General features: G+C 51.7%; 3 protein-coding genes across 4 annotated transcripts; 2 read left to right on the forward strand and 1 right to left on the reverse strand.

Moving 5' to 3' along the window:
* Nucleotides 1-334: 334 nt before the first annotated feature.
* On the forward strand, nucleotides 335-4,065 carry LOC134505330 (deoxyribonuclease-1-like 2). Of its 2 annotated transcripts, XM_063314993.1 has the most exons (8): nucleotides 335-498; nucleotides 772-860; nucleotides 1,153-1,236; nucleotides 1,742-1,842; nucleotides 2,159-2,271; nucleotides 2,811-2,965; nucleotides 3,183-3,279; nucleotides 3,542-4,065. In XM_063314993.1, the coding sequence occupies exons 1-8, from the start codon at nucleotides 364-366 to the stop codon at nucleotides 3,593-3,595; spliced, it is 828 nt and encodes a 275-aa protein (XP_063171063.1). In that variant the 5' UTR covers nucleotides 335-363; the 3' UTR covers nucleotides 3,596-4,065. The 2 variants fall into 2 exon arrangements, with proteins under 2 accessions (XP_063171063.1, XP_063171065.1); XM_063314995.1 differs by lacking the exon at nucleotides 1,153-1,236.
* A 793-nt stretch (nucleotides 4,066-4,858) lies between these two features.
* Nucleotides 4,859-7,100, reverse strand: ECI1 (enoyl-CoA delta isomerase 1). Its single transcript, XM_063314992.1, has 6 exons — nucleotides 6,916-7,100; nucleotides 6,709-6,836; nucleotides 6,461-6,607; nucleotides 5,731-5,852; nucleotides 5,425-5,603; nucleotides 4,859-5,290 (listed from the first exon to the last, which is right to left on the reverse strand). Exons 1-6 carry the CDS (start codon nucleotides 7,085-7,087, stop codon nucleotides 5,124-5,126), a joined length of 915 nt encoding a protein of 304 aa, XP_063171062.1. The 5' UTR covers nucleotides 7,088-7,100; the 3' UTR covers nucleotides 4,859-5,123.
* Nucleotides 7,101-7,218: 118 nt separating this feature from the next.
* Nucleotides 7,219-24,130, forward strand: PARN (poly(A)-specific ribonuclease). Its single transcript, XM_063315007.1, has 24 exons — nucleotides 7,219-7,299; nucleotides 7,420-7,497; nucleotides 7,594-7,673; nucleotides 8,093-8,160; nucleotides 8,246-8,327; nucleotides 8,858-8,918; nucleotides 9,220-9,385; nucleotides 10,130-10,195; nucleotides 10,322-10,360; nucleotides 10,768-10,810; nucleotides 11,489-11,569; nucleotides 11,734-11,790; nucleotides 12,364-12,441; nucleotides 13,224-13,267; nucleotides 13,836-13,878; nucleotides 14,896-14,971; nucleotides 15,453-15,563; nucleotides 15,652-15,721; nucleotides 16,678-16,733; nucleotides 17,168-17,254; nucleotides 17,677-17,751; nucleotides 20,964-21,156; nucleotides 22,150-22,340; nucleotides 23,303-24,130. Exons 1-24 carry the CDS (start codon nucleotides 7,281-7,283, stop codon nucleotides 23,353-23,355), a joined length of 1,917 nt encoding a protein of 638 aa, XP_063171077.1. The 5' UTR covers nucleotides 7,219-7,280; the 3' UTR covers nucleotides 23,356-24,130.
* The last annotated feature ends 352 nt before the right edge of the window (nucleotides 24,131-24,482 follow it).

Raw genomic sequence — 24,482 nt, forward strand, 5'->3', positions numbered from 1 at the left:
GCGCACAGTGAGGTGAAAGAGATCCCCAGGCTGAGCTCTTGGGAAATTCAGGAAGATCCCAGCTGACTCTGCAAGAGCCCTAGGCAGCCCAGCACAGCTCCCATCCCTAAATTGCCGAAAGGCAGGTGTTGGGGGGATGATTAAAATGATTTGTCGCTATTGCACCTTGCGCACCTTACACATTGTGCCAGTAATGTGCTTGGAGTATTAAAATGGACAAAGCAATGGAAAACCATTCGTTTGCTGCCAAAGCAGCACTGCCACAGGCTGGGAAGAGCAGCAGCAGCTGACCAGGAAATTGAATTGCACACCCACCTTCGTGGCCTTGCCCACCCTCCTCCTCTCCCCTTTAGAAGGAGCAGAATGAAACTGGTGGTCCTTCCTTGCTTGGCCTTGCTGCTCCACACAGTCGAGGCCCTGCGAATCTGCGCCTTCAACATCCGGAGTTTTGGAGACACCAAACTGTCGGACCAGAGCATCTCCCAAATTATTGTGAAGGTGAGGGCAGGTGACGGAACCACAGCTCCCGCATTAGGAATCACATGGCAGGCCCCCCAAAAGCAGAGGAGGAAGGTGGCTTGTCAGTAGCTACTAGGCTTGAAAGCAAAGTGGAGCCTCTCTGGTCAGAGGCAGCAGCACTGAAAGGGAGTTGTTGGAAGAGGGGCCCTGCCAGAGGACCACCTGCCGGGGCAGCTGGCCCTTCAGCCTGTCCTCCAGAGCCAGCAGGGCTCTTCCACTGCTCACATCTGAGCGTGTGCTCGCCCGTTTCAGATCCTGTCCCGGTATGACATCATCCTAGTGCAAGAGGTGCGGGATGCCGATCTCAGCGCAGTCCAGGAACTCAGGGAACGACTCAACAGGTAACAAAGCGGGTGGAGGAGAGGCAAGATGAGGAGGAAGCAAGCTTGTGGGACCGTCTTCTCCCTTGCCCAATGTGCTTTAAGGGAACAGCAGCATCCATCTGACTTACACACAGGGCCTGACAGGATGAACTCCGGTCAAGTCCTTATCGGTGCCCGGCTTGGAAAAACACCCCGAGAGGTGAAAGGGCCAGTCCCTAATGGGGAGAGCCAGACTGGGGAGGTCTGCCTGGCTGCCCTATTCAGACCACAGCCACTTGGGGGGAGTGTCCCCCCGATTCTTGCCTTGCAGGGCATCCAAGCACTCTTATGACTACGTGGCCAGCGAGTCGCTGGGTCGGGAGAACTACAAAGAGATGTATCTCTTCCTCTACAGGTACAGATGGCTCTGTGGGCTTAGACTGCGCTTGGGGCACGCTTGCTGGCATGCAGGCTGCGCCAGACTCCTCCTCGCAAGCACAAGTGAGCCAAAGGCAACGGGCCACTCACGGCCGGCGCTCAGGCCAAGAGCTCTGGAGCTTAGCAGCAAAGCACCTCTTTGGCTTGCGGGAGGCCCGAGGCCCTGTCTCCCAGTGGTTTCCTCTCCCAAATCTTGGCCAGCCAGAACATCGGCAGAGCCAAACGCACATCCAGATGGAAGTAGCTCCCTACATTTCCTGTGCTTTTCTACTCATAATCTCACACACACACACACACACAGGATTTGCACTAGCACTCCCCGGAAAGCAAGCTGGGGGGATGAGGGTCTCTCAATCCGGGGTTCAGACGCAGCTGCACAGGGGTGGCAAAGCTTCTGAGAAGGCTCCCTGACCCTGGGGGACGATTCCTCTCCTGGCTCCTCCCCTTCCTCCACTGACTGGCCGCCTCGGCTTCCTTTCCAGGACAAGGAGCCTCTCCCTCATGGACGAGTACCAGTATCCCAACCCCGACGGCGCCTTCAGCAGGCCTCCGTTCGTTGTGAGGTTCGCTGCTTCCAGCTCAGGTGAGTGAAGCCAAAGACAGGGCCCGGCATCATCCCAGACCAAGAGTGGGCACTTGCCACACTCCAAGCCAGTGAGCAAACTGGATCAGGAAAGGATTGCCCCTGGCAAGCAGGCAGGTCAGAAAGAGACTCAGGGTCCAAGCCAGATGGCCAGGAAAGGAGACCACAAGGCAGCACACCCCCAAGCAGACATTCCTGTTCCTTCCCTAAAGGCTTCAGGGCAGGGAACCTGCCCAGCACCCGCAGGACACTCTCCCACCCAGAGATCAGTCGGGAAACCGATGCCATTTGGGGCACTAACCCAGTTCTTTTGCAGAGGGGAGTGAGCTGGTGCTGGTGCCCCTTCATACCCCTCCGAATGAGGCTGTGGCAGAAATTGATGCTCTCTACGACGTCTATCTGAAGATCATTGACAAGTGGGAGACTGACGTAAGCAGCCCGGCCCCACAGGGGCAAGGAGACGCCCTGCAGTTGCACTGCATGTCCTGCCTGTAGGGAGCAGCGCTCTGCATTTACCACAGCAGCAGGATGAAGGGGGTCCCAGAGCCAGATGAGGGTTCAGCAAGGGGCACTGCTGGGTGGGGGATGGACGGAAGGACAGGAAGAAAAGCGCCCATCACTTAAAGCGCCCACCAAATTTTTGTATTCAATTTTTTAATAAGTACCAGTATTTTCCTTTTTGAAGGAACAATTCGTTATGCAGGACACTTTTTGACGGCTCCAATCTGGCCTCCTCCAGGTGTGCAGGGGGTTGCAGTCAGCACCTCTGGAGGGCACCAGGATGGAGGCGGCTGGGTGCCAGCACTGCAGTCTCAAAGAAAGAAGCACCAGTCTTTACTGTCCCAGCTGGAAGGCCTGGAGAGGTTGGGAGGGGTGTTAATCAGGACCCCCAGCTGGCCATCCCCACAGACAGGAGACATGCAAGAAGCCAGCCTCCAAGCCCTTTCCTGTGACATGTTGCTTGGCAGAACATAATGTTCCTGGGAGACTTTAATGCCGACTGCAGCTACGTGGGAAAGAAAGACTGGAACTCCATCCGCCTGCGCACCAGCGAGGTTTTCAAGTGGCTCATTTCAGATGACACAGATACCACCGTGGGCAACTCTGACTGTGCCTACGACAGGTGAGGGGGGCAGATGCCCTTCACAAAATGCTGAGGGCAACAGCTCTCCAGTATCCAGGACAACCTGGCCATGGAGCCACAACTGGCCACGGAGGTTTCCTCCTCCCCTCTGGCACCCCTGGAAAGCCCTGAAACTCCTCAGAGACAACCCCCCCTTGCAAAGGGGCAGGGTCCCCAAGGAATGGTCTCCCCACCTGCATCTTATTTGTGCTTTCAGGATTGTTGTGAGTGGCTCAAGACTGAGGAAGTGGATTGAGCCCAAGTCCGCCAAAGTATTTAACTTCCAGAGAGCTTTCAAGCTGAGCCAACAGGAGGTAAATCCATTGCTCCAGATGTTTTTAACTCAACTTGTCTAGCATTCTAACTTAAGCCACAAAAATATGCCAATCTACAGCTAAGAACTATTAATTGAAAATACTCCTTACCCGCTCTGTATCTCAGATCCCAGAGGAGAATAAGTCAGTCACAGCAAAAGAATGCCAGAGATTTGATGTGCGCAATCATGCTTGCTCTGGGGTCCTGTCTTGGGCTGTCCAAGGGCCGCATTGACCTCTCCTGCTTTCTCCTTTATTGCAGGCTCTGGCTGTCAGTGATCATTTCCCGGTGGAAGTGCGGCTGAAGTCTGCCTGAACCTACCTGCTGCCCTGCCTTATGAGGGTGGGCCAAGAGGGGTCACAAGGGCTCCTGCCCCCACCACTCTGCAGGCACCAACATCACGCTCCCAACCTTGCAAGTTGCCTACAGATTTCCAGCTGGGCCTCATGCTGACTGGGAAGTGGGCTTCCGCAGAACAGCTTCTTCAAAGTTTCAGCGATGGAAATGCAGCCAAGAATGAACTTGGGTTTCCTGCAGGCTACAACTGCTTCACCCTGAGCACCAGCTGCTGCTTCCCACTTCCCCGGCCGGGTCTCCCACCAGCCAACCAGCCAGGCCTTCTCCTTCCATACATCTGGAGGGCTCCAGGCGGGAAACGCTGTGGTGTGGTCCTGCAGGGGGTTGGGGAGATACAGCACGAATCCTTACTTGGCTATGAAGGTCTCTGGAGAACTCTGAGAGCGTAACTCTCTCAGCCTTGCCTACCTCATGTAACAGTGGGTGGTGCAGCTGCTGGACAAACAGCAGGATTAAAAAAAACAGCAATTTAGCAAACGTTCCACGTCTTAACAGGCACAGCCATCCACTCAGAGAACATCAGAACTCAGAGGAATTCCTGCTCAGGGTGGGGACTGCAGAACAACCAACCATCCAAGAAGTTCAAAAAGCCACTCAAAGCAAACTTACTCTCTGCTCCCCAGGCCCATTACGGAGGACAGCATCCCTGTCCAAATAAAGCTGCTTGGGCAGCCCCTGAGATCACGCAAGGCCACCCCCCAAAGGAGAAGCTGCTTCAGAGGCCCCCACAAAGAATCAGTCCCAGGGTCTGGAATTCCCACAGGTTGGAGAGAGGCCAATTAAATAGAAAATCACGTGCACGAACAGGTGGGAGAGTTTCTGGCAGCAGCCATCCTCATCGTTCTACGCAAAACACAGCCGGACACCCCAGCGTCCCACCCATCCTCCTTGGGCAGCCTTCCTGACTAGGCCCGGCCACCCCAGGAGCAGCCCACCGCAACTCCAAGTCCCAAGAGCCAGTAAGGCTGCCCTAGCAGGGCGCGAGGCCGCCAGCCTGCAAGAGTCCGAGCTAGAAAAAGCGCTTCCAGGCAGACCACGCATGCTTGCAGGGCTAGAAACGGTGGTCAAGTGCAGGCAGGCGCCACAAGTAAGGCGGGAGGGACTGGGCAGCCATGGTAGAAGAGGGGCTGGCTGGCTAAGCCTGCTTGGCCTGGTCCAGATCGTTGAGAGAGAGAGACAGGAATCTAGAGGCATCCCCACCAGCCACGAAGCAAAGCCGTCTCTGCCGTAAGCATTTATTGGATGTTCTGTGTGCTTCTCAGGAAGACCAAATGCTTAACGGCGCTGGACGGCCTAGCCTGCCTCCCTGGCTGTCCAGCCACAACCTGAACTCTGCAGTCCAAACTCCAACAACAAACTATGCAAAAGCCATTAAAGCCAGACGCTACGGTGCTCAGTCTACCGTGGCCTGAGGAAAGAAAGCAGCCAACGGGGGCAGCGGTAAGGCTGCCAGGCCAAGCCCTCGAGCTCTGAGAAGCAGACCTATTCAGGCTTTCCTCTGTTTCAGCATCTCCATGTACTTCTGGAGAGAATTCTGAATAGCATCCCTGGAAACAAAGCGCACAAAGTTCTGGATGTCAGCCTCGCGGTGCATCAGCAGGTGGTCCACAGCTTGCTTCCGCAGGGAGGACTTGGAGAGCTGCCGGGCGTGATCTAGGCAGGGGACAGGAAGAGTGATGGATGGGAGGGAGGACTCCCTGAGGCAACTGGGTTCCCCAAAGGTCAAGCAAGGTGTGGGTGGGCCAAGAACCTTGACCCCAAGCGGGAGTCTGGCCTGGGTGCCCCACCTGGAACGGCCAGCCACTGGGCCAGCACTTCTGCGGCCCTGGCCAGGATCTTCTCTTCAGGCACCAACTCATCCACAAGGCCGATTTTGAGGGCTTCTTGAGGAGAATAGAGGAGCCCCAGCTGGAGGGAGCGCTCAGCAGCCCTATGGCCAACTGTGTTCAGCAAGCAGTCCTTGAACCTGGGTGGGGAAGAGACGTTCAGACAGAGAGCGCCCACCAACTAGCTAGATGAGCCAACCCAAAAAAGGGGGCTGACAGGAGCCCCCGAAAGGCCCTGCCATCTGCACTGCCTCCTCCACACCTCACCAAAAAGGGGCGACTATGCCCAATCTTGTCTCATTCAGACCAATGCTGTACTTCGGATTGTCGGCCATGATCCGGTAGTCACACGACAAGGCCATAAGGCAGCCTCCTGCGGGGCTGGAACCCTGCAAGGAACACAGCTGGGTTTGTCCACAAGCGGTGGCTGGGGGTCCCTGCCTTGCAAACCTCCCTGCTTCAGCCGTTACTCAGTGCTCCTATTCCCAATCTCGCAGGGCCCGAGCACATCAGAAGGCTCGAAATAAAAAGGAGAGGTTGGTGGCTGTGGAACGTGACGGGTAGATCCCAACCAATTTACCAGCAAGGATAACCCTTTTTCTGAAGGAGGGGTGTCGGCCGTGGGGTGGGATTGCAGCACTTGTGCCTAGGGAGCAGGGAGCCTTCAGCCCCAAGCATAGAAAGGGGAACACAGCAGCATCGTTACTCTCAGCATTAATGCAACCTGATGCCTACCAGGCCCTCCCAGCGAGGCAAACCAGCTCCCCAGATCAAGCAGGAGGACCCCTGCCCAGGCAGGCCACGTCTGCCCCTTCCTATTTGCTCCTGGGAGTGGGTGCAATCAAACAGTCCCCTTTGGTCTTTTAGGCTGTCGGTCCCAGGCGGGGCCGCCGAGACCCTCCCCACCTCGGCGGGACTTCCCACCCGCAAGTGGGGAGCCCCGGCCTGGCCGGAGGGGAGAGCAACGGGAGGCCCGTCGGGCCGGACGGCTGCTTACGTTGACGGCGGCCACGGTGGCGAGGCGGCTGCCGTAGAGGAGGATCCAGATCTCTTGCACCGCCCTCCAGAACTCGGCCAGGCGCTCCTCGCTCCGCCCGTACATCTCCGTGATGTCTAGCCCGGCCGAGAAGATCCCGGGGACGGCCTGCGGAGGAAGGCGCGGAGGTCTCTCCCGGGCGTGGTGTGGCGTGGCGGAGGGACCACGCCCCGCCGCCCCCTCCCCCCCTCCCGCCCCGCGCGCCCTACCGAGGTGAGGACGAGTCCGCGGCAGGCCCGGCGGTCCTCCAGCCTCTGCAGCGCCAGGCAGAGCTCGGTCAGCAGCGCCAGGCTGAGCCCGTTCACCGGCGGCTGCTGCAGCCGCACCACCGCCACGCCTGCGGGGAGACGCGCGTCAGACGGCCCGGCAAGGCCCAGCGCAGAACGCCCGCCCCGCGCCGCCGCCGCCAACCCTACCCGCCTGCTCGTCCAGCTCCACCAGCACCCGGCTCGCGCCGCTCATGCGCCGCCTCGGGGCCGGGGGCCCTGCCGGGAAGGCGAGGCGAGTCAGCGGGCGCGGGACGGACCCGCCCGCCCGCCGGAGCAGCCGCCCCGCGAACGCCCCAGCCAGCACCGCTGCCGCCGCCATCTTCCTCACCCCGGGGTCATCTCGCCAGAAGGAGGGAGGGACGGGCGGCCGCGGCTTCTCGGGAGGTCTTGGGCATGCGCGAGCCGGCGCGCGGCGCCGCGCTCCGGTCACGTGCCCGTGACGCGCCGCGCGACGGGGCGTCGTGTTTGTTTCCGGAAGTGCTCGCGCGGCCTGGCGCCCGGCGCGAGGCGGGATGGAGATCACCCGGAGCAGTGAGTCGCGCGGCGGCCCGGGGCGCGGGCAGCGGGCGCGGGGGGCGGAAGAAGGCGGGGGCGGGGGCGGAGCCTCCCCGGCCTCACCAGCCGCCCGGCTGATCCTCGCTCTGTCCGCAGATTTTAAGGGCGCTCTTGGGAAAGTCTACGAGGCCGTCGAGGACGCCGACTTCCTGGCCATCGACGGGGAGTTTTCAGGTACCGCGCCCGCGCCGCGCCGCGCCCCCACCCCCGGGCCCCCGCGCCGCGCGCCCCCGGCCGAGCCTCAGGCGGCCCGTCTTCTTCCGCTTCCAGGGATCAGCGACGGGCCGTCCGTGAGCGCGCTGACCAACGGCTTCGACACGCCCGAGGAGCGGTACCAGAAGCTGCGGAAGGTGAGGGGCGTGCGGGAGGGGGGCCCCTAGGTTGGCTCCCCCGGCGGGAAGAAGCGCCGCGCCGCATCGCGCCGCAGAACCTCCGGGGCCCGCCTGCCGCCCGCCCCCCAAGCCGAGTTAAGCCCCTCTCCCTTCCGTCTCCTCCTGGGTGCGCTGCTGGTTTCCACCTTGAACCCCGTGGTTCGGGAGCCGCTCATAACGTGGCACTGAGTTATTCCAGCTTCGGTGTCTGCTTTCTGGGACCTGTTTGATTTCCCCCTGCTTTAGTAGTTGAAGCTCCAGAAAGCCCTGAAAATCGGGAGGCAGCTGGAGCAAAACGCAACCCTTCAGCCAAGTTTTCCGGGTTTTGGATAACCTCCGGCTGCTCTGAACGAACAACTGGTTGCTTAGAATTTCTGTTCGGTTTTTTTCCCACCCAGCATTCCATGGATTTCTTGCTGTTCCAGTTTGGCCTATGCACTTTTAAATACGATCATGCAGAATCTAAGTATGTCCTTTTCTTGTTTTTTAAAATTAAGCGTGCTGGCATGCATAACTTGTACATTGATTTTCAACCCTTTATTTCCTTTTAGATACATCATCAAATCATTTAACTTCTACATCTTCCCCAAACCTTTCAACAGAACATCGCCAGATGTCAAGTTTGTCTGTCAGGTAAATAGGATGACAGGTATACGCGTTTCCATCCTCTGATTCCGGTATATTACTATAGTAATAATAACAATTCTTTATGCGTGAAGCTAATTCAAGCTGGTTGATATTGTTTCATTTATTTAACTAACTCAGTAGCTTTGAATCTTTACAAAGCTAGATTGAAAGTTATTAAAAAGATGTGTTTTTGATGAAGTTATTCAGTTAGAAGGAGCTTTTCAATTTGAGAAAAAGAGTTTTATAAGTGCCAAGTGGCTGCAGAGGAAAGTATCTTCTTTGTACTCTCAGTGCTTCAGTGTCATGCATACATGTGGTTTGAGGCCTGGTGTTGGAGAAAAGGTAATCATCTGGAAGCTTCCTTGTGCCTTGCCTTTGAATTGTGCCTGGGAGAGTGTAAATGCATTGTTTCGTCAAATGAATGAAATATATAGAGCCCACCATGAATTGCCATTCTTAGCAATGAAAAATTAATTTCATTAGATTGAAGTCACTTGTGGAATCATTCATAAATCTATTTCTTGTGTTTCTTCCAGAGCTCAAGTATAGATTTTTTAGCAAACCAGGGATTTGATTTTAATAAAGTTTTTCGCAATGGTAAGTCTTTTGTAAATCTTTTAAAAATAACCTTGAATTTCTATAGCTGTAGCTTCAACTTCTTTCTTTCCAGCATTTTGCAATCTGATGATGGAGAAAGAAAGTCATTTTTCTCTAATTGTTTGGTACGGTATTAAAGTTTAATTCCCATTCCTCCCACCAACCATTAAAAGTTCTACTACCACTCACCTGGAGGACGCTAGGATGGGAGATGATGAGTAGATGACCAGATTTTTAAACTGAAACAGTTTTAAAACTAAGAACTTCATCTGACTCCCTCCCTCTCCCCTCTGTTTTTAAGGTATCCCTTATTTAAATCAGGAAGAAGAAAGACAGTTACGGGAGCAGTATGATGAGAAGCGTTCTCAAGCCAACGGGCTGGGGGCCTTGTCATATATGTCACCTGGTGCCACGAAGCGCCCATCAACTGTTCCTGAGGATCAGAAGAAGTTCATCGAGAAAGTCATGTAAGTGGAAATACAGTGGGATAAGCCTCTGCTTGAAGGGGGAACACCAGCGGTAATTGTTGCATTTGCTCTTTACATCATTTTCTGGGCCTGACAAAGTTTTGCTGGGAAGAGCATCCTCCTCCTGTTACCCTCTGGCAGGCTGAAAACAGATCTGCAGCTTGAGAGTTTGTTTTACGCAGGAGGAGAGTGGTGGGGCAGGCTGCAGACGGCTGATGAAGGCTGATCACCTCTGTGTGTTTCTCTGGAGCACTCTCACCAGTAAAGGCCCTGCTTTGGGCTCCCACATGGCCAGGCATGGGGGGCTTAACCAGGGACGGGGCCTTCGCAGGTGTGGTGCCCACCACAGGGCTCTTCAGGAAGAGATTTTTATGAGGCCTACCCATTTGCATTTCCCTGCTTAGTATGTCTGGATTGTTTGTTTTTGCTGATACCACATTTGTGGGGATGGGGTTGTATTGGTTCCTTTCTCATCCCCCCCCTTTACTTTGAATTTCTGAAAGGAAAATTGGGTACCCATTTAAATAAACATTTATTTGTGATAGCATCCACAGTGCGGATCCAGTGAATAATAAAACTTGCCAGCTATCAAATTTTGGGGAGCACAAGCTGTCGTGCACTTAGCAGGGGAACGAGGGCTCTGCCTTGTCTGGATTGATGCTCTGCTGGCTTCAGACAGCCTTCCCCATTGTGGGAGGTGCCAGCCAGAAAGAAGACACCTTCCGTGTCTCTCCCCTTTTTCAGAGAAAGGATAGAAGATCTCTTGCAGAACGAAGAAAGCACCAACGTGCAGCTGGAGCCGTGCACAGGGTTAGTTCCTCTGAAATCACCAAGCGGATCTCGGGCGGAGCTTTGGGTAGATGAGGCTGGGTGGGCAGAGGAGAGGGCAACTGGCCTTCTCTGGACATGTCAGTATCTTTCTTTTTCTCTCTGCAGGTTTCAGAGGAAACTGATCTATCAGACCCTGAGCTGGAAGTGAGTACTGCCCAGCACTGATTGCCACGAGGAGAAGCAGCAACAGCAGCTTCTCCACATCTGGGAAGAGATTCTCCTTTGCGAATGGCGGGGGTGCTGCATCCGAGAGGGCAGGCACTGGCCTCACCGTCTCCTGTGCACATACTGATGCATGGCTCCTGGCCGGGGCCAAAGAGCCCAGCTGCAAAGTCCGCAGCCCTGTGGTTTTCTGGACGCCTGCAGGAGCCACGCACGAAACTTCTGGTTTCCCTTTGAGCACTTTTTTCGTTATTCGCCAAGCACAAAGTCTAAACTGATATTTCTGTTTCTGATGTTCTTGCCAAACATGGCAGTTTCTTGATTAGTTTCTGTTTTGCAAACATAGAGAGGACTATTATTAATCCTTATTTTTTTCAATTTCACCGTAGGTATCCAAAAGGCATCCATGTTGAAACTCTGGAAACAGAAAAGGTGACTAGTTCTGCATTTTCCACTTTATACCAAGTGCACCCTGGTAGGATTCTGTGGTTCTCCAGCCATCTCCAGGAGAGCTTCTGTGGGTCGGGTGGCACCCATTCCTTTGCTTGTCTGGAACCCGGGCCTAATCCTTAAAGGAGTGAGACCTCCAATGGGCCCCAACTAGTTCAGAAGTTGGCAGACCCCAGGGCTTCCTGTAATAGGAGTGATTTAATCTGGCTATGAACAGCCTTGACTGATAACCTTGGCAGGAATGAGGCTGATGTTCTGGGCTGGGTGAATGTGGGTAATTCTGCTACTGCACGTTGCCACATGCTTCAGCTGTTTTTGCAAGAAATGGGATGTTCTATATTTTTTTCATGATACGGAAGCAGTCATGTCATGTTGATAATGTAAAACAGTTTGGGGTGAGAACAGAGAGATGCTTCGTTTATTAACCTACCACTTCTGAAGCCTTAGAACTGATGAACCATGTTTTAAAAGAGCTTTCCCCAACCTGGTGCCCTCCAGATACGCTGGGGTGGTAAATTGCAGTATTCCCAGCCAGGACGTAAAGTCAGCCTGGGAAACCCACCAGAGTAAAAGTCAGGTCGATTCTCCCTCCTCCCCCACCTGAGAATTTGACATTGTGCTCCTGCTTGCTTGTGCTGCATTAACATGTGTGGCCCTCAGAAGGAGCGGTACATGATCATCAGCAAAGTGGACGAAGAGGAGCTCAAGAGAAGAGAGCAAGAGAAGCAGGCAAAAGAGCAGGCAAGTGCCCACGCGCCTTTGCTGTGGCAGGGACTAGCCTGGGGGCCGGGGGCAGGTTGGCCGGTCTGTGCCCTCGTCTCCTGCGGGAGAGACTGATTCCCAGCAGGAGTGGGGATCTTTGGTTGAACAGGATGAGGGGACTGATCCGGGCTCGTCTCTTGCAGGAGGAACTGAAGGATGCGGTGGGGTTTTCCCGAGTCATTCACAGCCTTGCAAATTCCGTATGTTTGTTGCCTTCTGGTGTGCATTTGTAGGTAGAATGAAGCCCATTGCTGGGATAAGCAGGTGGCACCGAGTTGGGGAACACAGCGGGGACTTGGGAAGGTGCCGTCATGCTGCTAATGGGTTTGGGATGGGGAATGGCCAGGGGGGGAATCTCTAGGGGAGCCTGCCCACGCATTGGGAGGAGGGCTTCCTCTCAGGCCCGGCCAAATTCCGCGACGATGCCCTTCTCCAAGGGGGTTATTGGGAACGGTGCCACAGAATGGACATCTGAGGTGGCACTCTGGCAGGGTTTTATTTGTGCCGTGAGCAGTTTATTTAGGTAGTCATCTGGGCAAGTATTTTTTTTTTAAATTTTGTGGCTTTTTTTCTGCTACCTGTTTTGTTTGAATTGCTTTAAGGCTTTTGTTTTTGTAAACTGCCTTGAAATCATTGTGAAAACTATGCATGCCATCAGCAGATGAAGTGACCCAGGAGTGTTCTTAATCATTCACAACGTAGCACGGTGGTGTTGGGAATATGTTCCGCCTCTGCATGCCCTCCGAACATTGTGCTCGGTTGCTTCTCCACAGGGCAAGCTTGTGGTCGGACACAACATGTTACTGGATGTCATGCACACCATCCACCAGTTCTACTGCTCCCTCCCGGAGGTTGGTGTTTCTCCCTTGGGCTGAAGTCTGCTCTTCGTTCGAAATGCCCTTTGCAGAGAAGTCGGGTCTCCCCTAACCCCTCCAGCCGAGACTCGCCTGTCGGGCGCATGCGCAGGCCTGTTATCCTGGGTGGAAGGCTGGGCCAGGTCCCACTCTGGGGAGACGTGAAAGACCCTGGCCTCAGAGGCTCCTCTGAGCCCAATGCGCTGCCTCCCAGAGAGACCGATTAGGTTGGCCGAGGCTGTCAACCGCCTCCCAATATAATCCTGTCCAGCAGCTGATAGTCGAAGGTAGGCGGCTTCCCTAGGTGACGTTTTCTCTGCTTTTCACTGGAAGCTAGCTAGTTTTCTTAACTTCAGAAACTTCTCTGGTTAGAGCTCTTAAGCTGGGGACCACCTGTGGCATCAAACCCCCTGGGTTGCTGAGGGCTAAGGTGTGAAGAAGTCCCATGTTGCTGTCCACGTTAACTCTCCCTGCCCTCCTCCTCTCCTGCCCAAATAAAGAAGCTAAACTCTGCCACATTCTCTTGTGGCAAAGAAGGTGCCCCTGTTCTGCTTCATCTGGCTTCCCTTTTCCACATTCTTCCCTGACTCTGTAGGCCTCCTCAGATACAACAAACAAAACTGTCCAGGCTATTTTTTGAGGGCATCATAATTGTACTTATGGGAGGTGGCATGGCGAGCGTTGTTTTCCTCCAATAAATTAATTGTGCATTAATGCACGTGTATTTCAGCTTACGTTGTCCTTTTTGTTTCAACAATCCGATTCCTTTTAATTTTCAGGATTTCAGTGAGTTCAAAGAACTAGCAACATGTGTCTTTCCCAGGTAAGTGTTTCTGTTTGCAATTACGTAAGAACTTAAGCTGTCTGCTGGATTAGACCCCGGCCCGACTAGTCCAGTAGGCTGTTCTCACTGCCTGAGGCAGCCCCTTGGTCTCCCAGCAGATGGCCTACAGAGATGTCCCGGTGCTGTCAAGGCTAAGAGGCACTGGTACCCACAAGCAGCTGGGATCTCAGTTGACGTATTTGCTATAACCCTTTTCTGGAACCTGGGGGCTTGGGAGGGACCTCCTGGTTCTTTCCGGTAGCCATCTTATTTCAGGCACGCCACCCTTACGTGTTTTACCAGAATTCCTAGCTGCAAGAGGGAAGGGTGGTACTTGAGGATCCTCCTGGCTGTCGGCTATCCCTGCTCAGCCCCAAATTCCCAGCCAGCGTCCTTTTGCTCCCGGAACCTGCTCCTCAGCCGTCAGGACTTAATAAGTTCAGACAGATGTAGGACACCGAGTTCCCCTTCCCCAGAGCTGTGGGGCAGAGTCTCAGAGGGGAAGACCCAGGGGTTTCTGTTCAAGAGGGATAATTTTTTTCCTTACTGTGAAAAATCTAATTTATAGGTTATTGGACACTAAATTGATGGCGAGCACTCAGCCATTCAAGGTAGGCCATTTGCAGTGTGTTAAAATGGTGTTGTGGTAGTTCGTGGAGTTCTTGAAGCGAAACAAACAGATAAAATAAGACTCTTTTGCAACAAAGACAACATCTCATTTACACACCTAGTGAACTGCTTTTTCTAGGCCCCAGAATGCTATCTGCAAGAGGGAGGGGTTGCTGCTTGCCAGAGTGCAAAAAATTGAGCACACGGTGAAGGCTAACCCTAATCTAAGTGTCTGGCTGGGGGGGAGGGGAAGAGGGGGCCCTGGAAGAGGTCCTGGCTGTCACCTTCTGCCTGTAGCAGGTGCTGGACTGTCAGTCCTACCTGTTGCTCCGCTGGAGTGGTGTTTCTGGCCACAGCCAACCCTTTAATCATCTTTCTTAATTAGAGCAAAGGCAAGAAAAATACCAGTGAGCTGACCTTGGAAGCATTTTACGTAGGGCTAACCAACGGATGCACATTTTTGTTAATTCCAAATGTTTAAGAAATGGGTGAAAACATTAGAAGGGCTTTTCATCTTCTTCTCGCTTTCTTGCTTACCAGTTTGTGTTGATAATCATGTCCCAAACTGCATTAGTGGACTGTTCCATAATTTAAAATGTCTGAGCTGGTGTTGGTTTTAAACCGCTCAAACTCTGTTTTGGCTTCTAAAAGACTTGGCAGCCACTTTGGTATTTCTAAGGAGGCCAAGGTTTTGGGAAGCAGACACACACGCAGAGCAAACTGAGTTTGGAACTAAGGGTTAGAAAGCATCTCAGGTACAACATAATCTGAGTTGTTTGCTGCATCCTGGCCAAGGAGGCACTGAGAGGCCGGGATGTTCCAGCCATTGCAGGACTCCGTCTCGCAAACTCTGCTTCTGATTTCTGTAGATTTCAGGTCCCTTGGTGGAGGTGTTTGGGGTCCCAATCCACATATTCAAATGGAAGGTCAGGTGGCTTTGTTAGAAAGACTTAGATTTGCGTCTGTCTCCTGACATCAGTTTGCAATCAGTTATGCCTCATATCCTCTTTCGTCCTCAGGAGATTATTAAGAACACATCCCTGGCCCAGTTGGAAAAGCGTCTGAAGGAGATGCCCTTCAACCCTCCAAAAGTTGGTAAGGAAACAAAGGGCCACTGAAATCTGGCTTTTAGTAGACATGGCAGGTGAGCATTTAAAAATGTAGTTTTCACTTTGGTGGGGAGAAATTTATTTGATGCTCACTAGCTAACATCTCTGTATTGTTTCTATTGGGAATTTAGATAGGGGCTTCAGAAACATACAAAGCTAATGACATTATTGGACCAGTATCTGGATGAAAAAAGCTGCAATTATTGCCACTTTTTCATCAGAGGCAGAGATTTTGCCTGATGAATTTTCCATGTATCTTGAAAATGCTCACATTTCTTAAGAACAGAATGTGGCAAAAAAAGACCCTTTAGGATCTGGTTTATTTTCTGTTGGGGGTGGGGTCAGGAAAGCAATCTCTGGGAGGAAACTGTTGGCACTTCAAGCAGGTCTCTGCATCCCTGTGTGGACTAAAATATTCCTCCTCCCATCCAGGTAACTTTGAGTAAAAGAATCCTTTCCTTTCTCAGAAAGTGCTGAAGGGTTTCCCAGCTACGACACAGCCTCAGAGCAGCTTCACGAAGCTGGTTATGATGCCTACATCACAGGCCTCTGCTTCATCTCCATGGCAAACTTCTTAGGTACCCAGTCTTCTCACACTTGCGTAGCATACCCACCTGTCCACTTCGCTCTTTGTATTTGACTTTTTTCATAACTTTTGCTCATTAGGTTCATTTCTCAGCCCGCCCCAAAATCATGTACCTGCCAGTTCAAAGCTGATAGAGCCCTTTTTCAACAAGTAAGTAACAATTGTTCTTGAAAACCTGTTCTTTTCTGAAATTCTTGTGATGCCCATTTGCAGGACGGATGCCGAAGCAGGAGGCCATTAAAGGAAGTGACAGGACCAAAACCGACAGCACCGTGTTTACAGTATTTAAATTCTCCCCATTAATTAAGTACAGCACCAGGGGCCCCTCTCCTGTCTGCCATGGTGAGCCCAAGTGACGGGGATGGTCTCTGGAGTTCGACTCACCGAGGGGTTGCTTCCGCTGGGCATGTTTTATAGCCTGGCAACCTCTCCTTCCCCCTCCACCCCCAGAGTTGCTTAGTGTAGACATCAGCAAAGGCAGCTGACGTCTACATATTAATGAGGATTAAGGGTCTGGCAAGCCCTGGGCGCCTGCTGCAACAGAAGAGGAAAATAATTATCTAACTGGGGTAAGAACGAAAGGTTTGTGATCTCACAACTTGAGCAGATATGAAGAGCAGATAGGAAGAGCTTGCATGTCTAAGCAGCCTCTCTTCCAGGTGTTAATTCCAGGTGTCCTGTGAATGCTGCTTTCCCCAGTAAGGAGATACCTTGGCGCTTGGAGTGAAGAGGCTCTGGAAAATAATCCAGGGTTTCCAGATTTTTCAGTGCTGTTTGTGTTGTAGTTTAAATTTTTAGCATTTAGAGCAGCGCCAGCCTGTTCAGTAGAGCAGCTGCCTTGCCCCATGAGTGAGTGCAGGCTGCTGCCCTAGACTGAGATCCCAGATGTTCCGCTTTGGGGAGGCTGATGGCACCTTGATCGTGATCTGGTTTAGAGGTGCTGTTTTGCTGGAGACAAGCAAACCTCAGACACGTGAAACGATGGGTTTCATAGTTATCTATCTGTCATTGTATTGTGTTGTTTTATTATTTCATTTAAGAGTTAGGGTTACCAACCCTAACCAGTTGGCCCTAATACCCAAGTGACTCTCTTCCTTTTGCTTCAGATTATTTCTGATGAGGGTGATGGACATTCCATATCTCAATTTGGAAGGACCAGATTGTAAGTGTTGTCCCCCTGCCTTTAGTCATGTCATATCAAAGTAGTGGGATGGTTCAAACTTTTTTGGTTTTGTGGCCTCTGCAGCAGCCTGTAAAGAACAGTTCCATCTTTAGTGGGGCTGAGTTGCTGTCCACAAAAAAAGGAGGAGGCAACTGAAGGCTGGCTAGGAACGGTTGGGTAAAATGCAGGTGCGCGTGGGTGAACGATTGGTCTGTTTCTGGGTCTATGTCAGCCTCCCCCAGAGCAATGTTTTTGTGTGATTAACCCAATGGGGAAAAATTTCATTTTGATCTTGACTACTTCACTTTGGCTACTGGATGCTTCAGTGAATCTATGCAGCCGATATATTCAGGTCCCTTGGTGGAGGGATTGTATTGCCAAAAATATAAATAAGTAACTTCCAGAGCTAATATCAGTTTCTCCTGGTTTTGTAGTACAGCCAAAACGTGATCATGTCCTTTATGTTACGTTTCCCAAAGAGTGGAAGACAAGTGACCTTTACCAGCTTTTTAGTGCTTTTGGTAAGTAGACCAATTCCAGTGGCAAATTCTTGTAAAAGAGTTGAATTTGGCAGAGGGAGGGGGATTTGGGGAGCTGACTGAAAAGGAAGGCTCAAGGAAAGGATTCTTGCATTTGATGGTTTGAGCCAAAGCTATTGAGAGCAGAAGGAAGTTGGGTTTGCAGGCCCTTTGGAATTTTACGCCCCTGCCGGTCAGGTCAGTGCGTGAAGGCTGTGCCCCCCCTCGTGCAGAAGAGGGATCGAATGGTTCCTGTTTTGGGTGGTGCTGATCCTCCTCTGGCCCTTCTAGCAGTCCCTTCTGGCAGGGGCATCGGCCCTCCCCCTCCAGGATGAGAGCTGCCCCTCTCCATCTGATGATGTCTTCTTCATTGTACTGGGACAGATCTGAGGAGAACAGAATTTACATCCTCTTTTCATTTTTAGGAAATATTCATGTGTGCTGGATTGATGATACGTCAGCATTTGTGTCTTTGAGCCAACCTGAACAAGTGCAGATTGGTGAGTTCCATGAAACATTGAAAAGTGAGGTTTGTGGCTGTTTTTTTTTAACATAACTGCTAATAGTTTGAGTGTCTGAGTCTTTAGCCTTTTCTCCACTTTTTGTCATGTGGGGGCTGCCAGCCATTGACTCTGCTAACTTTTCTCTTTTTCTTGCGGCCTGTTGCGATCAAACAGATGCTGGGCGGGAACGGCTAAGTGCCAGGAGAGGATAGGCATGGTAAAGAGGGACCAAGGAAGGCAGCTTCCTTTGACCCTTTGCAGGCCAAACTGATCTTGGTCCCACCAAATCAGAGGCGGGAGAGCTGAGCACCTGGATTGGGCAGAATCCAGCAGTGTCTGGAAGGCCAGGTGCGCTACCTGGGCATGACTGGCTGTGCGTGCCATATGCAGCTTCTGTTCATGCATCTGCAGGAGGATTTTCCAGGAAGGAGGAGGACCTGTTCTGCCCAGAGCAGAATCTGAAAGGTCCAGCCTGGAATGGAGGGTTGCATGGTAGGGCTGTCTCTGGCCAGCAAATGCAGTTCTTCCTGGATCAAGATTTGAACTGATGCCAGAACAGGCACAACTGGTGGTCTTTGCAGGTGCACCTGGCAATCTGCAGGGATTCCCCATTCTTTTCTGCACTGGCTCTTGTGCAATTGCGCCTGCTTTTTCCCTGTTCTGCACATCGCTTTTAAAAAAACCTTGATGTGATTGTTTATTATTGTTTTGCCAAAGCCTCACCTGTTCTAACTGCTGAAGTAAAGCTGTGCTTCAAAGGTTCCTTGTCACCAGAAGCTTGTTTTCCCAAAGGCCACCCTTTGCGGTACTTGGCATGGCAGACGCGAGCCCAGTTTCCTTTGCCAAGAGCAAATGGGGGAATGCTGGGGGAGGGGCGGGCAGCCTTGTCATCCATGTGCTGCAACGCTCCCTGGATTGTCGTGTAAATCAACGGGAGCTGAGCTGGGTCCGACCAGCCGCCTGTTCAGCTGGACGTTCCTTTCCCAAAGGACCTGGAGGAGAGCAATATTAAAAGGAGAGACTGGTCTGCCTTTTGGTCTTCAAAAATGTAGAGGTGTTTAGAGCATCTCCGAGAGCTTTTGGACTGAGCTTCGGGACAAAGGCCTCACAAGGGGCCTGGAACCCTTGAGGGGACAGCCGACAGGCCCTCCCTCCCTTTAGTGTCCCAGGAGGGCACTAAAGTGCAGATTCTGTCCTAGAATCATGTTCAAGAAACAGCTTCTTAAAAGATGTGCAGCTGATGAACACGGCAAAACCAGTTCCCACTTCACATGCATAATCATTCATCATCATGCAGCAAGCTATCATGGTTTAGCTACAGTAAAAAAAAAAGGTCAAGGTAATCATTATTAGTTATCTGGTGTGTTCGTTCAGGTAATATGAGGGAATAGAAGGAAGTCCTTGCCATCTGACCTTCATGGCGCATCCTCGCAAACAGCCAAGTTGCTCTTGGAAATGTGCCTTTGTTATTCAAGTTCAGACATGATGCTGTGGCTTCACTACTAACAGAGGCCTGAATAGATGGCACCGTAAGGGCGGCACCAAAACTATGCGCGTATGGCTGGTTAAGTAGGTGGCTGACTTATGTCAGCCGCTTCATCTCAGCTTTGCGTGATGCTGTTTTGGTGAATACTTTCCAGACCTGCAAGTATCTGTTGAGTCTTCTGATTGGGTTCCCCAAACGTTAGGTTCTTCACTGATATTCTGAAGCAATTCTGGATTATTTATTTATTTAAACAATTCATTTTTCCACCCATCTCACCAGGGTGGCTGTAGGATTTTAGTATGAGGGCAGGCCCCGTTCAGCTCTTGTGCCATTAAGTCAGTGCCCTCTGGGGGGAGTTCCTTGGGCACAGAGCATGGAGACCATCCAGCTTCTTACGCTTCTCTGCCTCACAATGCTTTACAGAGTCAAGTTTGAGGATATTTGCAGTGCAGGGATCATTCATTCTGTTCTAAGACATTTGGAGAAAAAGCAGAGGAAAAACAGAAATGAAATAATAGACCAGATCTTGACAGACACCTCCAAGTGGTTCTCTGGAGGATGTGCTGGAAGGTTTTTTCAAGCAACCCAAGGCTGAAGTGCACACATGGCTCTTGAGCAGTAACCCATTGTCTGGAAAGCTGCTGGGCAGGCCACTGAAGGGTTCTCTCCAGGCAGCTGGACTGGGGAAGGCAGAAGATGCCCCGTCAGCTGAGGGCAACTGGTTTTGCTGACTCACCCTGGAGAACTTGTCTGGCAGATGGAAGATTACAGGTGGTGAAGCTGTCTGGACTTGAAGGGAGCACTGATGCCAGAAGCCAATGTGAGATTCCAGCGTGTGGGAATCAGCTACATAACCCTGCACATTCTCTGCTTCTGCGTGGTTGAAGAATTCTGGCATGGAAGAAGGCCCAGATGAAAGGAAAATTTGATTATCTGATGAGCTATTTGTGCTGTGCTGTTTTTCTATCAAACCATACTTTCCCATTGTTTCCAGCACCCACCCCCCTGGCAGTTGTTGATTTTTCCAGAGCAGCAACTTGCCTGGCAATTAAGGGGAGAGATGGCATGGGCTCCACAGATGGCATGTTTGTCCAAAACTAAATACTTAATTAGCCTGAGAACAGGTCTCTCTCAAATGCACTGGCGCTGGGTTCAGCCTTAGATTTGGACTAACAAAAGAAGGAATTTGAGGCTAGGACTTCCTCAGCCAACTGCAAGACTCTTACACCAACACAGCTGCCAGCTATGCTGACCAGATACTTTTTTTTTGGCGGGGGGGAATTAGCCATTATTTTACCCATAGTAGTCTTCACTGCTCTTTGAATCTCCTCACTCAAAGCAACAGGGATGGGGAAAGATGGGGCTTTACTCTGGGCATGCCCACTTTCTGCTTTGGTGACCTGTCTCCTTTGAACCTACCAACTCTGCTTTGAAGGGTGGTGGATGAATAAAAAATAATAATAAAAAAGTGGTGGTCTCTGATGCCCTCCTTGAGCTTTGTAACGTCTTTCCCATCACCAGCATCCTAATTATGTTCTCCGAGAGTGAAACCTGATGGCTGCCCCCTTGAAAAGGGCTGGCGCTGCTCCCTCTGGGGAGGAGGACCTTCCAACCTCAGGGTTGGCATCCCTCTTTTAACCTCTTTGGGCAGGAAATATTTGAAACCAACTGTTCCCGAAGTGGGTGTACTTCTGAATGGTTTTGTATTGATTTGTTCCCACAGCAGTTAATACCAGCAGGTATGCTGAGAGTTACCGAATCCAGACTTACGCGGAATATATTGAAAAGAAGCATGAGGAGAAGAAGCAGGCAAAGAGGAAATGGGCAGAAGACAGTTGGAAGGAGATGGAAGTGAAGCGGTTAAAAACGCAGGCCAGCCCGTATGCGCTTCAGAACCGGTATTGCGGTGTTGATAGGTGAGGCGCCTTTTAGCACGAGCCAACTCACGAGACACGTTTTGTGGGGTGGTGGGCCGGAGAGCAACTCGGTTTTCTAGCTCCAAGGGCCAGCTAGCTGACCCGGCCAGTTAAACAGAAGAGAGCAAGTGTTCGCCCCATACAGACCGGGCTGGCTTGGGGCCAAACTAAGTCCCTCTGGGTCACCCACACCACTTGCCAAGGGATTTACTGTTCCTCCCACGTCCATGACTGGGGCAAAGTCTCCAGAGAGGCTCCCTGGTGCCACCCTGGGGGAAAGGCTCAGTTCCCGATCCCTGCAGTCACTGTGGGAGGGGGCAGAAATGGGTAAGAAAGCCCCTCCAAATCTGTCATGGGAGGCACAAACTTCTGTTGCCTCGTTGGGAGAGGGCAGTTTTCAGCCTGTGGAAAGAAGTCAGTGGGACGGGTGGTGCCAGCCTCACCACTTCCTTTCCAGCATTTGGGAAGCTGGAGAAGTCCGGTCCTCTGAGACACCAGGCCCCTGGCACAGCTGCCCTGTGGGGCAACTAAAAGGGTCAGCCGCATCCTGCTGACAGCCTGTGAGTTTGAAAATGCAGGTGGAGAAGCAAAGTTGCTTCTTGGAGGATTCCAGACATCTCAGAGGCAGTCCTCTGCCAGCATAAGGTAACAATTCAAGTGCCAAACAGAAATTTGAATCATTAATATTGATCTGCCACAAGAAAGATGGTGGTGATTGAGGCTTAACCAGAAAGCAAGCATCGGTAGCAGGCCTGTAGCTTCCAAGTGGATGAAAACATCACCTTGAAAAGACCATTCTTTTTCTGATTCGAATGGCAGATCGGAATAGTAGAACTGTTGATCCTTCTGAAAGCAGCTGGAGACGGTCTTAGGAAGGAAATTTAGGGCAGGGACAGGATGGCGTTCCTCTTGAGTCTGCTACCTGGGAACATTTATACGAAAGTCACCACAGACCCACTAAGCACTCATCCTCCCTCTTCCCCCCCCCCCCAGTTTTTCAACTCCTGGCACTGTGGGGAAGCGAAGCATGAGCCCCATCCAAGAGGAGAGCGCCACAGACGACCTGGAGGAGGCTGCAGTGCAAGAGGTGGACCTGGCCCACCCAGAGGCCTTTCTGGAGCCTGCAGAAGGGAAGAAACAAGTCAAGAAGTTCAAGGAAACCAAAGGGGAGCAAACGTTGGATGGTAGGTGGCATCCCGGGGGGCTTGATCAGGCAGCCTTGGGCATCTGGAGCTGTGGGTGGACTTAGCCCATGTTTGCTGACCTAACAGGCCTGGAGGGAGGGAAAGCCGCTGGGGCTTGACCAGTTTGTGGCTGGCTTGCCACGTAATTTGAGAGCTTTGAATGGCTGATAAAAGAATGTAGCAGATAAAGGAGATGTGCCCCAGCGGAGGCATAGGCTGTCTTTATTTCACCTGGGCACCGGAGCAGCCCAGCACTGGGATACCCACATCATGCCAAACAGAGCTTGTCAGGCAGTCTGGGTTCAGCCCCAGCATCTGCATAGCCAGTCTCAGCCTCTCCGTCAGATCCACGCAGGAGAATGATTCTCCGTTGGAACTGGAGGTCTGCGGGTGGAGCCACTCCTGTGCATAAGGGCTGGATGCCAAATGGAGCTGTGCCATGTCAAACGAGGAATGGAGTGGGCTGCAAGCAGTTGGTTGTGCCTTCTTTGTAAGGGGGAGCAGGGGGTGCCTTGAACAGAGAAGGCACAGCAGAAATTCTGCTCTAGTTAGCAGCAACACCGTGGACTTTGTTGCCCAGATCAGTGCTACACACAATACTTATGGCCTGAAATTTGAGACGCTGCCATGAAAACCTTCCGTGGCTCTCCTGAGCCCTGGAAGTTGTTGTTCTAAAGTTCAGGACAGGTAGATTTGTGCTGCTGCTCCCCAGGTGGGAACGGGGAATCCCAGTTCCCTCCTTTTGGAGACCCTTGAAAGGTTCACAGCCCAGCTCTGTCTCCTCGTTCGGATTAAAATTTAAAAGGGCCTCCTTGATCAAAGGGGCTGAGACAGCGGGGGCAAGATTGTTGCTGGCCTGGGGTTAATCCAGGCCAGTGTGGATGGGGACTTTGGCCTTAAAGCGGGTTGGACTTTGCTGAGCGCATGCTTGTTCAGTTGCATGGTTGTGCTGCTTCTTCTAGGGGGGCTCAAGGCCACTCCCACCAGGCTCTTTGACGTTCCAGACACGTGGTAGCTGCCGGGGGCACCAAATCAAAGAGGGCTTCCAGTCCAAGGAATCGGTGGCTTGTCTCCTCCCAAGCCACACCATATGGAAAAAAAGGTGGTTTATACACAAATAAAGGGCAGGATGCTTCTTGGAAACCCATTTTATTTTTTAATCTGTCTACTGAACAATCACAGTCGCTGTTTTTACGTGTTTGCATGTGTGTACATGTCAGTTTTGTTGATTATGTGAAATCCTTTTGCTGTCATATATGTTAAATCAAAATGCCAAACCCCCTGTACATGCAACGTGGCTGACAAACTTTACAAGCAGAGCCTGCGTGTGCAGCTGGCTCTGCTGGTCCTCCTCAGTACGTAAGGCTGTGTCTACGTCCGGTCCAGACTTTCAGGCACGTTAATACCTAGTCGGTCCCCTGGCACTTTCAGCCATTTTCTTCCCTGCCATTTTCTGCTGTAGCTAAAGCGCATCCTGTGTTCTGCCCACCCAAATTAAAGAGAAACAGTCCTTTCCCTTTGGGGAAAGAAAAAACGGTCTTAATCTTCAAACTAGCATACTTGGAGGGGAGAGAAACCTTCTCCGACACGTTTTCCCTTGATTTGTGAGTTGCGTTCTATATTTAAAAAGACAGACAGAAACCAGTAGCCTTCACCAGCTTTTGTTAGTTTAAAAAATAAATCCGCTTTGGTAGATTTCATAAACTTGGTTTGATATTTAACATTTTTGTATCGTGGAATGAAAAATGTTATTTCCATAAAGTGAAGAATTAAAGAACTTTTTTCTTAGGGATCTGTGTTTGGGTGCATTTCTGGCAAAGATTCCAGCTGGGGAAGAGTTAAGCCATTTGACTTTTTTAGCCAATGTGTCCCTTTTCTTTTGCCTTAACAAATTGACCATTCCTTCTGTAGCTGGGGTTGGCCCTCTCTAAATCTTTTATGCTGACCTACTGCTGCATTTCTATTGGGTTTCAAATTCTGCGCCCTCACAAGTCCAGCTGGACTGGCTGAAGCAGGAGAGCAACCTCTCGTTAAGGATCGGCAAACGGTCATAAATGCTGGATAAATTCTCACCCTGGCTCTGCCAGGGGAAGGGCATTCCACCACTGAGGGAAACTAAGGCAGCTGAAACAGTATCTGAAC

Source organism: Candoia aspera, chromosome 14 (assembly GCF_035149785.1).
Source record: "Candoia aspera isolate rCanAsp1 chromosome 14, rCanAsp1.hap2, whole genome shotgun sequence".
NCBI classification, from domain to species: Eukaryota; Metazoa; Chordata; class Lepidosauria; order Squamata; family Boidae; genus Candoia; species Candoia aspera.

What these genes read in the sequence shown, in the direction of transcription:
- ECI1 (XM_063314992.1), bottom strand. Translation starts at nt 7,087, where the DNA reads ATGGCGGCGGCAGCGGTGCTGGCTGGGGCGTTCGCGGGGCGGCTGCTC. An exon ending in GCGGACTCGTCCTCACCTCG is followed by an intron (nt 6,608 to 6,708) that starts GTAGGGCGCGCG and finishes CTTCCTCCGCAG; the next exon opens with GCCGTCCCCGGGATCTTCTC. An exon ending in CCAGTGGCTGGCCGTTCCAG is followed by an intron (nt 5,291 to 5,424) that starts GTGGGGCACCCA and finishes TCCCCTGCCTAG; the next exon opens with ATCACGCCCGGCAGCTCTCC.
- PARN (XM_063315007.1), top strand. An exon ending in CATCGACGGGGAGTTTTCAG is followed by an intron (nt 7,498 to 7,593) that starts GTACCGCGCCCG and finishes TTCCGCTTCCAG; the next exon opens with GGATCAGCGACGGGCCGTCC. An exon ending in AAGTTCATCGAGAAAGTCAT is followed by an intron (nt 9,386 to 10,129) that starts GTAAGTGGAAAT and finishes CCCCTTTTTCAG; the next exon opens with AGAAAGGATAGAAGATCTCT.
- LOC134505330 (XM_063314993.1), top strand. Translation starts at nt 364, where the DNA reads ATGAAACTGGTGGTCCTTCCTTGCTTGGCCTTGCTGCTCCACACAGTC. An exon ending in CTCAGGGAACGACTCAACAG is followed by an intron (nt 861 to 1,152) that starts GTAACAAAGCGG and finishes CTTGCCTTGCAG; the next exon opens with GGCATCCAAGCACTCTTATG. An exon ending in GTTCGCTGCTTCCAGCTCAG is followed by an intron (nt 1,843 to 2,158) that starts GTGAGTGAAGCC and finishes GTTCTTTTGCAG; the next exon opens with AGGGGAGTGAGCTGGTGCTG.